This window comes from Solanum tuberosum, unplaced genomic scaffold, assembly GCF_000226075.1.
Source record: "Solanum tuberosum cultivar DM 1-3 516 R44 unplaced genomic scaffold, SolTub_3.0 scf00388, whole genome shotgun sequence".
Lineage (NCBI taxonomy): Eukaryota > Viridiplantae > Streptophyta > Magnoliopsida > Solanales > Solanaceae > Solanum > Solanum tuberosum.
Window position 1 is genome coordinate 117,929 of NW_006239311.1, and position 18,145 is coordinate 136,073.

Consider the following 18,145-nt stretch of genomic DNA (forward strand, 5'->3'; position numbering starts at 1 on the left):
GCTGTAAATCATTTCATTAAAAGGGGTAAAATAGACATTTTATAATTAAATTATTACTTAATATAAAAATGTATCATTCTTCTTGGGATTGACTAAAAAAGAAAATAAGTCACGTAGACAGAAAAGTACTAAATATAAAAGTCTATCTTTTTTTTTGGATCACTAAAACTAAAATACTAAACTTGAGTCATATAAATTAGGATATATTGGCATGTAATGGGTTATTTTCAACTTTAATATAACATAATACCAAAAAAAACCCTTGGAACAGTCCAATTGAGATTTCCTATTTATAGTGAGATTTCCTTCACCTCACTAGTCAATTCTATCCAAAAATAATGGGTTCTCTTCCTCATGTAGTAGAAGATTGCTTAGGCATCCTTCAAGTTTACAGTGACGGATCCATTTTCCGATTAAGCGATGACCAAATCAACTTCCATAACATTACCGTCAAAGACGATGGATCAGTCGTATGGAAAGACATCATTTATAACGATCGAAACAAAGATGGAAAAGAGAATCTATATCTCCGTCTTTACAAGCCAATTACAACAAAATGCATCACAAACAAACAACAGCTACCAATCATTTACTTCTTTCACGGTGGAGGTTTCTGTGTAGGTTCACGTACGTGGCCTAATTGCCATAACTGCTGCCTACGTCTCTCATCTGAGCTCGAAGCACTTATTATCGCTCCTGACTATAGGCTGGCACCTGAGTATCGCCTTCCTGCAGCCATGGATGACGCGTTTGCATCCATTAAGTGGCTGCAGCATCAGGCGTTGTCAAATAAGATTACTTATGATGCCGATGATGATTCATGGATAAATCATGATTATGATAGGGTTTATGTGATTGGAGACTCGTCTGGTGGGAACATCGCGCATCATTTGGCGTTGAGGTTTGGTGTTGGTTCGCCTGAGCTTGCACCGGTTAGAGTACGTGGTTATGTTCTAATGGCACCATTTTTTGGAGGAAGTGTAAGGACTAAGTCTGAAGAAGAGGGACCTGATGAACCTTTTTTGAATATGCAAATTCTTGACAGGTACGTATACCTAATACATATACTCCTTAATCCTTAATCAAATGTCTTGAGTTCGAGTCTCCTTGAATACAAAGTCACCTTTGTTAGGGGCACTTTAGGACATCTCTGCCAAATTCTAATTTAATCAGACTCCAAAACACCAAAAATAAAAATAAAAAATCAATATACATTTAGTTATGGAACCTATAAAAAAAATACTTATAGACTTTATGATTTGCATGGTGATGTTTTATTTTTGTTCTAAACAAAACAAATACTCTGAGCACGATTACTAATTTCCCAATAAATACGTACTGGTTCACTGATATATTTAGTTAAACAATAATTATTGGGACTCATGTGACACCTTCTTTTCGAGCGAGAACAACTTTCTTTTCTTTTTTATCAAATTATTGTGTAGTTTAATTTGATCCAAAATCTATATTATTAGCAAATACGTTTTTCTATATAATTGAAATCCAATGATTAATTTACTAACTAATCTGTGTAGAATTTATGACATAGGATAAGATGAAGGATCCACAACAAATTTATTAGTCGTGGCTATATATTTACGTCAATCCTTCTATAGAGTGAACTTTTAAGAACCAACGAGGGTTATGGTGATGGTGAATACTCTTTTATGCCTAACTAGAAGTCTCAAGTTTGAATTTCTCAGTGTATGAAGTCGCCGTTGTTAGGGAGTGTTTTATCACACGTTTAAGCATAAATTCGGTTCAATGAAAAAAATTCAAAAAATCTGTAAAAAGTTAAGATGTGACAAAAGATGATATAATACAATTTTTTTTTTCTTGAAAGCAAACTAAAATCAACTTGGGTGATCTTATGGAGGGAGTGGGGGGTGGGGGGGAAAGGGTATAAGAAACTTCATCATGTGCAATGATGATAGAGAAATAAATTATTGAATGAGCAAATTGAAATTATTGAATAGATAGAAAGAGTGTGAATGGGATCATAGGTTCTTTAGAATGAAAATGACATAACCTTTTTATTTTTTTATTTTTTTATGAGTGTACTCTTTCCTTCGTCTCATATTAGTTGATCATCTTATTAAATATATTAGTTGATCATTTTACTAAACATAATTGTCTCATATTAATTGTCCACTTTACTAAATTAAGAAATCATTAATTAAATATTTCATATATTACCCTTGCGATTAATTCTTTTTGTAAATGTTCACATATATTTGTAAAATTTTCAAGATTTTTTAAAAAGTAAAATAGTAAAATTATCTTCTTATCTATAATTTCTTAATATGCATGTAAAAAAAGAAAAATGATCAACTAATATAGAACCGAAAATTATGATAAGGACAGATAAATTTTTGAGTGGGATTAAGACAATGCAGGGAGATAATGTTAAAATTAGAGTCATGGTTGGCTAGTTTATGGTGTTGAGGAAAAGGCAACTAGAGACCACATATCTCACTCACTACATATTCACATTTTCAACTTTTAAATCGTTAGTTTTATGAGTAGTGGAGAGATGCTACTTTCTTGGAATATACGTGGTACCTCGTGTTTGGATTTGATTTTTTTTTAAAAAATTTCTTTTTAAGAAAGAAGTATTACAAACCTCTCTACACAAGACGTAAATTATTAGTTTCATCTCTGAATTATTGACATTTGACTGTCTTAAGAATGCTCTTTTACTTGATTAACTGAATTTAAATACACCATATATCTTCCAACATGAATGAAATACACCCCTAAATTCTCGCAAATTTAATTTAAGGGTGTGTTTTCAATATTTTTCTCGATTTTTTATTAGGAGTCACATACTCCTACAAGAATTTGAGACCACTTGTTATGTCATGTGACAAATTAAAGGTGTATCTAAGATTAGTTAGTCAAGTAGAGGAGCTTTTTAGACTGTCGATAATTCAGAAACGAAACTAATAATTTGCGTCAAGTTCAAAAATTTTCTCAATACTTCTCTCTTTTCTAAAAACAGATTTTAAATAATTCAAAACGAAATTAATAATTTGCGTCAATTTCAAAGATTTTCTCAATACTTCTCTTTGGTTTAAAAACAGGTTTTACTAAAATTAAAATCCACTTTATATATTTTGCTTTATAAATAACAGGCTGTATACAACTTTTTTTTTAAAAATTATAAGGGTTTTTATTTTAAAAAATAAGTGCTTATGTGGTGGAGTAGCACTATAACAAAAATAGTTTTGGCAGCATTATATATATATATATATATATATATCAATAAAGAGTGTTAAAATTTTTGCTGGCATTAATTAATTGTCATTAAATCCAATATTGAGGAACATTTACAAATAGGGTTAATTACCACTAAAAATATATATTTAATGATAATTAAGTTATTGTCCTTATTAATTGTCGTTAAAGATCATTTTTGATGTAGTGTAAACAATCTTTTAAATAAAATACACTACTTTTAGAAAGTTTGATCAAACAATATTATTGCTAAAATGATTTTTTTAAAATTAATTGATCAAATACAACTCAGTTTGCCGCCTGAATCAGTCCCTTTATGGACTTAAACAAGCGTCCCGAAATGGGTTTGCCAAATTTGCTTCTGTGGATGCTGGTTTTCTTTGTTTCTCCAAAGTTTCTTGAAAAATATATATTTTATAAATAAGTTGATTTGAGTAGGTTATTTCAGTTTATTTTATAAATAGTGTTTTATCATGAAAATTTCAAATATATACAACTTGAAGTTGTATCTAGAATTTGGAAAACAACTAAAACCTTATTTTCACTTTCACTTTTTTTATTTTCTAATTTATTTTGTTTTTAAAAAATCTTAGTTTTTTATTTATAAAATAACCTCATTTAAATCATATTCTATGTTTTAATGATATTTTATATATTTTTAAAAATACATCTAAATTATAAATATTAACTACAAAAATTATGGCCAAACACGACCAATTCAACTTCAACCTTGAGATTTCAAATAAAGTAAAATTTATTTTGATTTTTATGGCCAAACACGTAGAATTAATGTAGTTTTATTTTTAGATATTCAAACGCAATTATATAATTCATCGTTTTTTTAAGATATTAACTCCCAATTAAGACAATTGTGTTCAGCCAAAGTATAATATAGATAAAATCATACTTTTATCTAGAAGTAAAGAAAAATAATTAATGACTTTGTGAAGTGTCCGCAAAGAAATATTTCTTTTACTTATAATTTTATCTTATAGAAAATTTAGTAACAAGAAAATTTAACTAAAACTATCAATTCTTATAAAAAATATTAAATTAAAAAAAATCAACTGCTCATACTCAGATTCCATCTCTATCGAATTTGAAGTAATTAAATGTTCACTTTCTCATGACTAGATAATCACAAAGAAGAAACAATAAAGTTTTTTTTGGGGGGTAATTATAATATTATCTAAATTTGGCAAGCCTTCATACGTCTTACTAAAGGATATCCACTTTTACAAGATTTGGTAGGACCAAGTTCACCTCTTATATATTAATTTACTAATTGTATATATCTATAAATAGGTTTACAATATGACAAATCCATTATTGTATTGGATTTGGTGATGAAAAATGATTCTGTACTCAACAATTGCTAGATAATTTCATGCTTTAAGGATATGTATTAGAGTAGCAATATAGCTAAATGCATGTCATTGTCTCTGACTTAATTATAATAAAAATAAATAATAAAGGCAACTTACTGAAATCTTAAATAATAAAGGCAACTTACTGAAATCTTTCATGTTTAATAGTTAATTATTTAGAGACATGTTAATTTGTAATATTACAAATCTTACTAAATTTTGGATTTGGAATACATGTATCTGGCGTGCCTAGATTCGTCTTGCAGATACATGAAATTAAAATTAGGTGTAATTTGTTCTAGATACACTGTATCAAAGTGAATTGCATGTATTTGACTCTCTCGCTCGCCTCTCTCCCTGTATCTAGTATTCGAGATACATGTATCTAGTGTGATTCATATGTGTTTGGGAATCTTGCCCGCCTCTTTCCTATCTCGTTCGTCTCGCTCCTTCTCCCGCTCGCCTCTCTCTACTATAGTGTATCTGGTAGAAAAAATACAAGTATCTAACTTAATGTTTGGTATGAAATTATTAATTAGTGAGATAATATATAATTATTTCAAATTATAGGGAGATTAGTAATATGATAGAAATATTTGTCTAACCTTTTTTTTCTAATACTAATGACAATAATAACAATAATATATTTTCTTTATTATTTTGTGAGCACCAAATTCCATATTATATCGATGAAACAATAAGTATAGTAGTTTATATTAATTCAAAATGTTGTGAGGAGCTGTTTTCAATGAGCGTAATGCATATCTATTGGAACTATTAACTATATATAAATCTTTTTATTTTATCAGTATATAGTTTGAGTGATTGCGGTTGTCGACTTTTTAATTTCTTGTTCCACTTATAGTCACCTTGAACAATTAAAGTAAGCTAGTTCTGTTTTTTTTTAAAAATTGGATAGAAAACACATACTAATATAATATGAATGGTTTCAAATAAAATTAATAACTATAATAAAATTTGCCTATCATAATGGTTACATATGAGTCCTACCTGCACAACAGGGTCAGTTCTAGAGTTGGAAAAATCAAAGCCTACGTACTCACCTAATTTGTTTATTATGTTTAAATTTGGATAGGTACTTCACACGTTAAAAATTGAGTCGATATATAGCTCAAATTAACTCAATAAAATCATATCAAAATATATTTAATAGATATTTTTTGTTTGATATGTTATATAGAAGTATAACACCATAATAGAGAAAAATTAATTTTATTTGGTACTAAAAATTTATAAAAGAACAAATAAACAATTAAAACTTAGTAAGAATTAGGAGGGTTAGTTATGACTCACATTTCAGCCAACTCATTTCAGCTCAAGTAACTTTTGAGCTGATCAATAACCTGCCCATTTATTAACTCAATTAATAATTTTGATTTATCAAATTAAACTCGATCCACTCAATTAAATGTCTCTATCTATTTTTTAAGATCGTGCAGACACATACTCGATTCTAATTCAATAGGTGAACATTTACCATCCATTCCCTTTTTATAGTTTTTTTTTTTATAGAAAAGATACACCCGAGATAACAAATCAAATCATAAAGAAACACTCACTTTTATTTATAAAAAAAAAGTCTTTCGAAACTTCTTAATGACCTAATTTAGACATGTATAAGAGTTCCTATACAAAATACAATCAGAAAATAAAAGATACAACTTCAATTCGAGGAAAGAGTAGGTAGAAGTTAGTGATGAATATCTATCATCCTCATGCTTCAAACAATCTAAAAACACACCTGCATCCAACAAAAGAGTGCAACAAAAGTAGTATCAGTACACCACACATACTGACAAGCATCATAAACCGACCTAGATAAGATCCTACAACATATCATAAAATCAGCAAGAACAACAAATATTAATATATTGCACTTAATATTTCTCAATCACACATTACAAATATCAATATATCATACTTGACATTTCTCATCTCCAATTCAACACACACACAACAATCATAATCAACTCTGCAATTAATTATAAGCAGCCACACAATTAGGAAAATTATATTCCTACTGATCTTACGATTGTACAATATCTGCAACTCATGATCAGTTTCATCTGTCACTCACTCAATCACTCATCTATATACATGCTAAAAAGTCTTTAATTTTGTCAATCTAGTCATGACCTGCATGTAATTCTAGGTGCTCATGTACCGTATCGGTGTGGTACAATTCCATAAACAACCGTTAAGCTCATCTCAAACTTGGACCACTTATCATCATTATATTCATCACATAATCATGAACCATATCAACGTGGTATCCGATCTATGCCTTACAATCACTTTCTGTAAGCTCACATCAAATTTGAGCCATTCATAATCAAAACAGTGAATGTATTCTCATCCTATCAACATATTCTAGTATGCTCATCAGTTTTCTATGAAGACAACCCATTAAGCACAATATAATTACAAGTGCATATTATAAACATAAGTCATAATAGGCAGCTGAATGGTTCACATGCTTATTCATACAAACATCATTAACTCAAAAATAACAACCACATGCTATGTTTGATGACCAATCAACATTTTATACCACTCATATCATATACAAGAGATTAATTAAAGTCTAACTCCAAATAATATTCTTAGCTATCACAATTGCTATACCTACACCATCATATTCTAGTCACATTAATCTAATTAAAGGCAATACTCAATCATGTTTGACACTTACTAATATTCAGAAAACATCACTATTCTTTTCCACCTATCACAATATAATTCACTAATTATGTAACTTTTTCTAGGTTCATCCAATCACACATTATGATTTTGAGACCGCCTTTCATCCCCCATAATAATTATCAAGTTTATTTCATTACAAACATATACCAAATACAGCCAATTGACTATACTGAATTCCCAAGTTCATTTTACCTTTTTACAGTGAATTCTAGATTATCCTTCAAAATTAACCACACATAATCCCAAACATCTCAACGAACTTGTGATTGCTACAACCGTCACACCCCAAGCCTACCTCCTAGATACGACATGGCGTTTAGAACCACAAGTGACCTCAAACTAACTTCATAACATGACATAATATTAAGATTAGCAAAATCAATAGAAAATTGTAACGTATACGAGGAAGCTAAAATTGAAATATTTAGATATAATTCGTAGTGCTGAGATAAACAATATCTGTAAGACAACATACATGGCAGAAATATAAACTGATTGTCCGAAGAACCTCTACTAACATGAGTGGCTAGGACAAACTCCTATCCCACTTTAACTGTTTGAAACTTAAAAGATAAATGCTTAATTCAGGGATAGAGGGGTCGTTTTCGGATCATGAGGACTCAACAAAGCTAACCAACGCTGACTGAATTTGTATTAATAGCGGGCTGGATGATGAGCATTAGAATCTATATTATCAAACAATATTTCCAAAAGTATGTGATTAGTGCTTTGAATGTATTGAGTATGAGGAATATGCATAATAAACATGATATCCGAACAAACTGAATGTGTAAAACATGATGATCCAATGACCAAGTAAAATAACATGAAAACTAAGTAAACTGATCTGAAATACATAGTTAAAAAGCCATGCAATAACTGAAATCATGATTGTTGGAGATACTGATAACCAACATAAACCATGTGAGCTACAACATGTAGTTTAGTAGACTGCTCCCACACTGAAAAGAGAGTGTCTAATACTTGCCAAGGTAAGGACATGATATATGAGCTATGGTGGATCCACTAGATAATGTCTATCTGAGAGAAATCCTATAATGGCATGTAGTTCTAGGACTTGCGGATTTCTAGCAAAGGCCCACAAATGCTAAACAGAAACCTTCATCCCATAAGGCCACTCAGTGCTAAGTATACTCCCAATGGAGACATGCATAATCTGGAAACAATAATAATCTATACTACATAATCATACTAATAACTTATACATACTGATTAGCTCCTAAATCATGATAACGGAAAACATACTGAGGGACACTTGAAAGCATCATATATCATGATAGTTTGAAAATAATCTGAAAGCATCCCAATTCATGAAAATCAGATAAACTGAGACATACATTTGAAAATAACGTAATTTTGATCATGAAAATACTTGCATGCTATAGCTCATGAAATTATCATTAAAAACACGAAATTATACTTGAAATCATGGAAATTCATGGGTAAAACATGTAATTATGGATGATCATGAAGAAAATTGATTTGTATTAAAAACTCATGAAGATCGTGGAAACTTCTAGCTTGTAGGAATCATAAACTTGAAATTCTAAGGTTTATTTGGGATTCAAAGGGATACCCATTGATGAAATTTTCAGATACATGGAGTAGAAACCTTGACTTTATTCTTGAAATGAAGACTTGAAACTTGAAACCCTAGTTCTTGCTCGAGAGGAGACTTAAGAGAGAAGAAATCTAATTTGGGGATAATTATGAGGGAATGGGCAAGTTATGATCTATAGGTGCCACTTAGCCCCACTTAGAATAGGTCAAAGCGACATAGTATAAGAATTAAAAGAGTTGAGAAAGACTAAAATAATCTTGACTTAAAAACTGACGGAAGCCTTCTACGACTCCTTCCATGGACCGTACACCACTTCATGAACCATGAGGGTGTTCGTGAAAGCAGAGGAGATCTGTGTTCCTGAAGGTCGTCTTTTACGGAGACTAATACGGGCCGCACAAGTGCTCGTGAATGACAAGATTCCTGAGTTTTGGGGGTTTGGTTCACGGACCAGTACACGGCCTGTGAAAGCTTTCACGGTCCGTGAACCCACCCATGAAACTCACCTCCAAAATTTCCAATTTTTGAGTTCAATTCCACGGATCCCTTCATGGCCCGTGGTTCCTTTTACGGTCCGTACAAACCCTTTTTTCTGCAACTTTCAGTTCTTTATGTAACTTTCAGTTCTTTCTGTTTCCCAAGACTCAATCAGCAAAAATGCGCTTTCAAGTCAATTTCATTAAATTTGGGTCCATGTACACAAATAGGATGGTTCAAATTTTAGTTGAAAGGTTTGAGGGGCTACAATAAACAAAGTAATTACTATCTCGAGCTTAAATTTATATTGAAAAAAATAAAAATTTAAACTCATACGCCTTTACTGTGGATATTTTAGTAACGATGGAACAAATCATTGCATTAACACCTCTAGCTAGTCCAATAACTAATTGAAACGTTCAAATGGACCTCCACACCCCCTTAATTATAAGCATGGATTAGACTGAGATTATGCACGATACTCGACTAATTAATTTTTATTTACTTTATTTTCCAGATTTTGGAGGTTATCACTTCCAATTGGAGCAACTGCAGATCACCCATTGGCTAACCCATTTGGTCCATTAAGCCCAAAACTCGAGTCCAAGAAGCTTGATCCACTATTGGTAATTGTGGGAGGAAATGAACTTCTCAAAGATAGAGTTGAAGATTATGCAAACAAGATGAAAGAGCTAAACAAGGATGTTCACTATTTTGAGTTTGAAGAAATGCAACATGGGTTTTTCACAAATGACCCTTTCTCACAAGTTGCAAATATGGTTTTGCAAGAGATCAAGTACTTCATGTGTAAAACCTCTTCTTAGGACTATAAGAACATATATATGTGAGCTAGCTAGTAATGTTTACTGTTGCTCCCAAATACACACATAAAGACTTATGATCAATTATTCACTAAATTAAACTAGAACTTGTTATCTAATCAAGTTCACCAAATTGAGATTCTGTTATTATCTACATTAGCAGTATCTAAAGGAAGGATTGAGATTATATCAGAGAATTTATTGTTATGAATTCAAATCTAGTTGATATGCATGTTCCAGGGTGGTAGTCGACTCACCAATCCTATTAAGTTCTCAATTGTTGTCACGATTCAGACCGTCGTGAGTGACACCCACACTAACCATCTAGTGGGAGAACCAACTACTAACCCATAAAGAAAAGTTGTGGAAGCCAAAATGTAAAATTTGATAAAGGATCGAGTTCCCATAAACTCAATCAATAGTCAAAACATTTACGGAAATTAACCCCTAGAAATTGAAAGTCGAAGTACTAAAACTCTAATTAGTCAATAATGGGGATGCAACCTCGAAAGATAGGAACCACAAACTAATAATCTAAAGTCTGTATCCGAAAAGATGGAAAAGAAGATGTAGAGGAACCCATGGCAAACATGAAGAGTAGGTCACCCTTGGATTCGAAGTCACACGTCCCTTAATTGAGTTCTCGTATCAGCTGCCTGAATATGTTCTGTACTCCACAAGAAAATAGCAAGTCTACTATCAGCACACAACGACATTGTAATGGTAGGATCACACGACCTATTCCAAACTACGAATGTAAGCAACCAACTACAACATAGTAAACATAGGTCAACACACAAAATAACAATCACGAATACATAGACTCCGGTCACAATATCCTGAATCAACAAATCCCTGGAACATGTCCCATATGATCACAATTACACATACCCGTTCCTCTCATGGAATCATAAGTACACATATCCGATCCTCTCATGGAACCCACACACAAATCGTTAGTGCATCGATGCGGTACCTAAGCCAATCAGTGTTAGTATTTATACCATGCGTGGTATCCGAGCCAACCATTAGTAAACTTGTACCGCATGGTACCCGAACCAATCATCAATCACAAACAACATCCACAATAACAATCACAATGAACAACAACACTTGAAACCACAAGAAAAGAAACAGGTTTATTGCATAATATTATCAACATGATGTCATTTCACATTTATCCCTTACGTGTTCCCAACATATATTACACAAGTGATACTATAAAGCAGTAGACAACATGCAAACAAAATTCGGAAAATACACAACCATTACCTACCTCGAACCAAGCCTAAATGCTCTAAAGAACCCGAGCTTTCCTCTTTTTCAGTGTCTTTACTTGTTTTTGGTCTAAAATAATAATAAAATAAATAATAAGTCAATAGTGGCTTTATCATACTCTAATTATACTCAAATCCTAACCCCAAGCTAATATTTTTGATCATTCTATCCAAATCAAGACTTTTTCCACCATCAAATCAAGTCAAACCCCTCCCCCCCCCAAAAAAAAAAGTAATGTCCTTGATTCTAAGTATCAAGGATTGAATTACAAGTTAAGGGAGTGGGTAATCTTACCTTTACCGAGAAGAATGATGGAAAACAGGTGAAAAATGCCCTAAGTCGCTCTGTAGTTTCCCAAAATGAAATAACCAATTAATGATCAGTTGAGATTTTTCTGCACAAAATCAACTTTTCCCTGCTATAGTGACGTGTCCCGCTATAGCGGCGCCGCATTAACAACATGTCTCCCGCTACAGCGGTGTGATGCCCGCTATAGAGACTTACACGAACTTAAGAGATTCGTAAACCATCCAAAAGCCTCCATTTTACAACATACCTTCAACCCTTAATGTCTCAAACTATCCTCTTCACGCTGATTTCGGGCGTTTTACTTACCCGAATTCGATTATGTAAAGTCCTATGAGTCCCGTAAGTTCTTGGCAACTTGAAAATATAAATCAGACCTAGACATTTAACCCCACCTATTCCAATATGGCCCTAGACCTCGCTTTGCTCAGAGTCCATTTGAGACCGGCCTAACGTAGACTTTTTAAGTCACTATCCAAAAAGTTTTCTATCCCGATTTCTTTCAGTATTGGCTTACTCATAACGATCGGGATGAGTCGTTTCAATTATTCCTCTTTAATCCAAATTATTTATGGTTGCTAATTAATATTAGAATTATACTATTTTTTCAAATTCTACTCACCTATTCCGAATAATTTAACGTCGATATTTCTATGAAATTTAATCTATCAAGCATGCAATGAGCTTACTACATTTGATTGGATAATGTGACTAGATATATTCCTATCCTAGACACAAATCTGTGTCCAGACTCTAGGGTTTACATTAAATCCTCTTTATTTCTTCTCTAATCTAAGAACAATTTTCCCAAAGCACGACTTAGATCATAAATAAAACCTAATTATTGATCAAACAATCAAGCAATTATGCATAAAAAAAACTAAAGAAACAATAAAATCGGATAATTTATATAAAGATAAAAACAATAGTTAACCCTCAATATTCATGGCTATCGCCTATCCATATACTACTAAAAAGACAGTGTGAAATCAATAAAAAATTTTTGAGGGACTTTATCGATCCCAAAATTGATGCGAAACCAACTCAATCCCTCATGTTTCAAAATAAAATAAAATAAATTATTTAAATATAAAACTGATGTAGATCCCTCATGTATTTTTGCACTAATTATAATTACAAGGATAGCATTAAGAAATATAACCGACATAATCGCCTAATATAAAAATAATTAAAAAATTATTCTAACTTATGAATTTTGTCCGTTGATGTACTTAATTAATTAATTAATTAATTTTCTACTTAAAAAATAAAGACAACAAAATAGAATTCATATATTTTTTATATTTAATTAAAAAAAACGGTGGATAGACTTAGATTGTTCATTGTTTTTTTCAATAAGATTCGAACAATTTTATTTAATAAAAAAATAGATGGACAACCCAACTACCTCCACTCTTCAACATGGTATAAAAATATCCTCTTCATCAATTTTAAATTTAATTTTTGGTTTCTCCCATCGTAATGCATAATTTGTGTAGTTAAAATCCTCTCCCTAATCATATTTGAACATTGTTTTATTCGTGATATTGAATGTGTGGAGAAAATGTAGATTAGGGCTCAATTTTTTAGAAATGTAGGTTCTTTTTAGCTTTTTTAATACTAGTGAATCTGTACGCGCTTTGCGCATTTTAAAAAATAATCAACAAACTTTATAATATATAATATAAATTTTAATTTTATTATATTGATTAAAACGCAAAACATTTAACTTTTAATTTGCTCTCTTTAATATTAGAGTTTTTGAATCAACTTCAACTCGAAGCTTATTTTATATATATTTGAATCTAGATGAGAAGAAAAAGAAAATAGCATGTTCAAAGAAGGAAAAAATACGTCTCAAATCTTTGTAAGTGGTATCTAAAAAATCAAATAAATTCAGACACACCAGCTCACCACTTCCTAAAGCTTAAGACTAAAAATATTAAGGGAAAACATAATAATATTAAAAAAATGAAAAAAATTATTCCTATAACAAGAATAGTGTAACACCCTGTATCCTAACCAGAATGCAGATTTCAGAAGTTGCAGATGCCAACGACGACCACCACCCACGGACCGTAGGTGGGGTCCATGGATGGCCACCTGCAACCCTTCCCAGAACAAAAGTCCAGAAAATTGTCCAAGGGTCGACCCATGGACCGTAGGTCAGACCACCGGCTGTGGCCCTGGTCCGTGGATCGAGACCCTAGAAACCCCCTCTCTGAACCCCCGTCAACACCTGCCAGGACGGACTGTCGGTTTGTCCACGATTCGTCGGTGACCCCCGACAACTTTTAAGTCAGGGTCGTTTGGTCTTTTCCCTACGCGTTGGGCCCCTAAACTACATCGTTTAACCCTTAAACTACATATTTGGTTAGTTTTAGCCTAGTAACTTAATTAGAGCCTACCCTAGTCAATTCATTCTCCAAAATTCATCCAATTAGAACGAAAGAGGAGAAAACAATCGAGCAGCCCTAGTCCAAGAAAGCAGCAAGGTTTCATCTGTTCCAGCTCCAAAATCGAAAGATTTCTCTGTGAATTTCGTCACCAGGTATGTGGAATTTCATTAGTGGGTTCCTTTCACCCATTAGGTCCCTATAATTCAGCCAGATTCTTGATTCTCTACATCATGTTAGACCTAGGGTTTCTAGAATTTCAGAATTTATGTTGTGATTCAGTTGTTAGACTAATCCAAATCTGATTATCTTATTTTCGTGGAATTGTTGCTTAGTTCTTTGCATGAAATACAGAACCCTAGTTGTGTAGATTCATTTAGCTCATGAATTATACTTGCTAGGCCAGTTTACACAGATATACATGTTCCAGTTAAGAATGTTTCATTATTAGTACATTAACGTTGCATTTTCAGTAATCATTTTAGAATATCGAGCTATCTAGTTTATTTCAGTTATATTGTATTTGATATATTCTATTTGGAGTAGGCTTAATACCGAGTTGGACTAGGGTTAATCACCCTCATAGTCCCAGAACTACGTGCCCCGTAGGTAAGTCCCCTCTGTGGGCATTATACTTAATAATCACGCCAGTCATGCCTCTTTACCCTTGGCAAGGTATATTGGGTCCTCTCGATGAGGCGTATATATTGGATTCCACATTTAGCTTATGTGGTTTTATGTCGGTTATTAGTAGCCCACACAGACAAATTCTAGTGTATTGACCAGGTTATCAGTTATTGTTCAACATTCAGTTTCTGTAACACCCCGTATCAGAAAACAGACCGAACCAACAAATTTCCAGAAGTTGCAGGTTCAACCCACGGTTGCCACCCATAGACCGTAAGGTGACCCACGGTCCGTCCTGGTGGTCCGTGGATGGCCACCTGCTGCCCCCTCAGAATCTATCCTATGAAGTCGATCGACGGACTGATAGGACGGATCGTGGATCAGTCCACGGACCGTCTATCAGTCTGTAGGTCGAGACCCTAAGGACCCCCAAGAACCCATCCTGTGAAGTCGATCAATAGACTGGCAGGACGGATCGTGGATCAATACACGGACCGTCGATCAATCCATAGGTCGAGACCCTCAGACCCCCCAAAATCCATCCTCTGAAGTCGATCGATGGACTGACATGATGGATCGTGGATCAGTCCACGGACCATCGATCAGTCCGTAGGTCGAGACCCTCAGGACCCCCCCAGAACCCATCCTTTGAAGTCGATCGACGGACTGACAGGACAGATCGTGGATCAGTCCACGTACCGTCGATCAGTCCGTAGGTGGCTTCAACAAATTTTAAGTCAGAGGTCGTTTGGTATTTTCCTTATGCGTTAGACTCCTAAATGACGTCGTTTAACCCCTAAACTACGTGGTTTTGGTCAATTTTATCCTAGTAAACTAATTAGAACTTACCCTAATCAATTATTCACCAAAAAAATCATCAAACTTAGAGCAAAATAGAGGAGAAAGTCAACCAAGCCCTAGTTCAAGAACGCAACGATTTTTCATCAGTTCCAGCCTCGAAATCGAAAGATTTCTCCGTGAATTTCGTCACAAGGTATGTAGAATTTCACTAATGGGTTCCTTTCACCCATTAGGTCCCTAAATTTTAGTCAGAATCTTGATTCCCTTAATATTATCTAGACCTAGGGTTTCTTGAATGTTAGAAATTGTTGGGTTTTAGCTGTTAGAATGATCCAAATCAGATTATCATGATTTTTGTATCGTTTTGTGTAGATTTTTTCATAAATTCAGAACCCTAGCTATGTAGTTCTTTTAGTTCATGAATTACACATGCTAGGCCTGCTATTTCAGATATACATGCCTCAAATTTGAATGTTTCATTATTAGTACATTAATGTTGCATTTTTAGTTAGCATGTCAGTATTTTGAGCTATCCCGTATTACAGAAATTCAGTCATAAATTGTTGAATTACATAATCAATTGGGAGTATCTTAATACCGAGTGGACTCGGGTTAGTCACCCTCAAGTCCCAGTACTACGTGCCCCCGTAGGTTTATAAGTCCCCTCTGTGGGCATTACATTTTAGTGATCACGCTAGTCATGCCTCTATACCTCTAGCAGGGTATATTGGGTCCTCTAGATGGGGCGTATACATCGGACTCCATATCTAGCTCATGTGGTTTTATGTCGGTTATTAGTAGCTCCCTTACGGTCAGATTCTATTGCATTGACCATGTTATCAGTTATAGTCAGATTTCAGTCTCAGCACGTTATAAACTTGGTCATTGTATCCAATTAGTTCATGTCCAGTATTCTCAGTATAGTATCATGCTTATCTCTTATCATTGCTCAAATATATGCTTTGGTTCAGTTATGCTTATTGTTCAACTTTATTCTATCATGCATGCTCAGGACCTTTCAAGTACTGACACATACTCTGCGCTAGATCTTCTCGTGATATAGGTTCAGGTTCTCAGCTTACAGATCACGCATAGATCGGTTCCTGATCTTTCGCTCCACAACATTAATGGTGAGTCCTCATTCTCCAAGGACAACATATATGTTTCTTTTGCTTTTAGTCTTAGTTTCAGTTTTTTCTAGATTTAGCTGGGACATGTCCCAATACTTCTAGTTAGTTAGAGGCTATTTTCAGACATAGTTAGAATCAACTTTAGCATTTGAGTTTGACCTTTCAGCTGTTTTTAGTCACGCCTCAAGCCTACACCCCGCACGAGGCAAAAAGTGATAAACTTTTGGTCTCATTTTCTGATCTTAAATCAATTAATTCCGATTCCTTTTCTCAAATTCACTTTAGAATCAGATACCCAAGGCATATACACAACATCTAACTCAAACAACTCAAAGAAACAACACTTTATTATCCAGAAACTCCTTAATCTCAACTCATATTCAAGAACGAAATCAATTCAAGAACAACTATCAGGAACATCAAATTCTCAACCTTTTTAGGACGAAAATACGCTGAATTAAACATGCTTGGCACATGGGTGAACTAACCCAACGCTATGTGATCTGACATACCTCGTAGGGATCACCCCTTGATGAAATCCACAAGCAATTCCTTACAAAGACGACGAATGTTGAACTTTCTTCTCCTTTCTCCTCTTTTCTCTTTTCTCCAATCCCTAGCGTGAATTCAATTTTTTCTAAACTGAATAAATCAGCTTTGACCCTTAATTAATTCACTAAAATGAATTAAATTAATTGGGTAAGGAAAAGACCAAACTACCCTTTCAAAATCCGGATTGGACTTTCCTTATTTGAACAACCCAACTTCGAATGAGCATATCTCACTCTTACGAACTCGAAATCGCACAAACTCGGCGGTGTTGGAAATATTATTCCAAAATCTTTCCTACGATATCTGGAAAGATACCTAACTCATTCTGAGCTAGGAGTTATGGTCATTTGAAGTTGACCAAAAATCCAACTTACCATACTTACAAATTTCCAGATTTTTATATTATTTCAAAAAATGACTATTTACACTTTTTAACTTCTTTCTAGTTCTTTCTAGTTATGGGGTGTTTCATTTTTAAACTCTCAATTTTTATATATTCAGATAGTTATGGGTGTTCCCTATCATTTCATTTCAGTTTATCTTATGATTTAGCTTCCGCACAGTCTTTTCTTACTTTAGTTTATTTAGTATGCTTATGATATACCAACAGGGTTAGCTTGGGTTCACTCGTGATCCTAGTTACCGTGTCCGCATCTTGGGGGTAGCTTCGGGGCGTGACAAACTTGGTATCAGAGCACTAGGTTTAAAAGTCCTAGGATGTCTGAAAAGCCGTACTAAGTAGAGTCCTTTTCATGGGTGTGAAGTGCAACACATCTAATGAAAGGGAGGCTACAAAGTGTTTTTAGGAAAACTTCACTTTCTTGATATTCTTATCGTGCGTAAGGTA

General features: G+C 33.5%; 1 protein-coding gene across 1 annotated transcript; it reads left to right on the plus strand.

Annotated features, from left to right (window-relative positions):
• Positions 1–280: 280 nt before the first annotated feature.
• On the plus strand, positions 281–10,413 carry LOC102601675 (probable carboxylesterase 15). Its single transcript, XM_006362236.2, has 2 exons — positions 281–1,045; positions 9,905–10,413. Exons 1-2 carry the CDS (start codon positions 339–341, stop codon positions 10,209–10,211), a joined length of 1,014 nt encoding a protein of 337 aa, XP_006362298.1. The 5' UTR covers positions 281–338; the 3' UTR covers positions 10,212–10,413.
• Positions 10,414–18,145: the final 7,732 nt, after the last annotated feature.

Coding starts and splice junctions, on each gene's coding strand:
- LOC102601675 (XM_006362236.2), top strand. CDS start 339: ATGGGTTCTCTTCCTCATGTAGTAGAAGATTGCTTAGGCATCCTTCAA. Junction 1,046..9,904: donor AATATGCAAATTCTTGACAG/GTACGTATACCT, acceptor TTTATTTTCCAG/ATTTTGGAGGTTATCACTTC.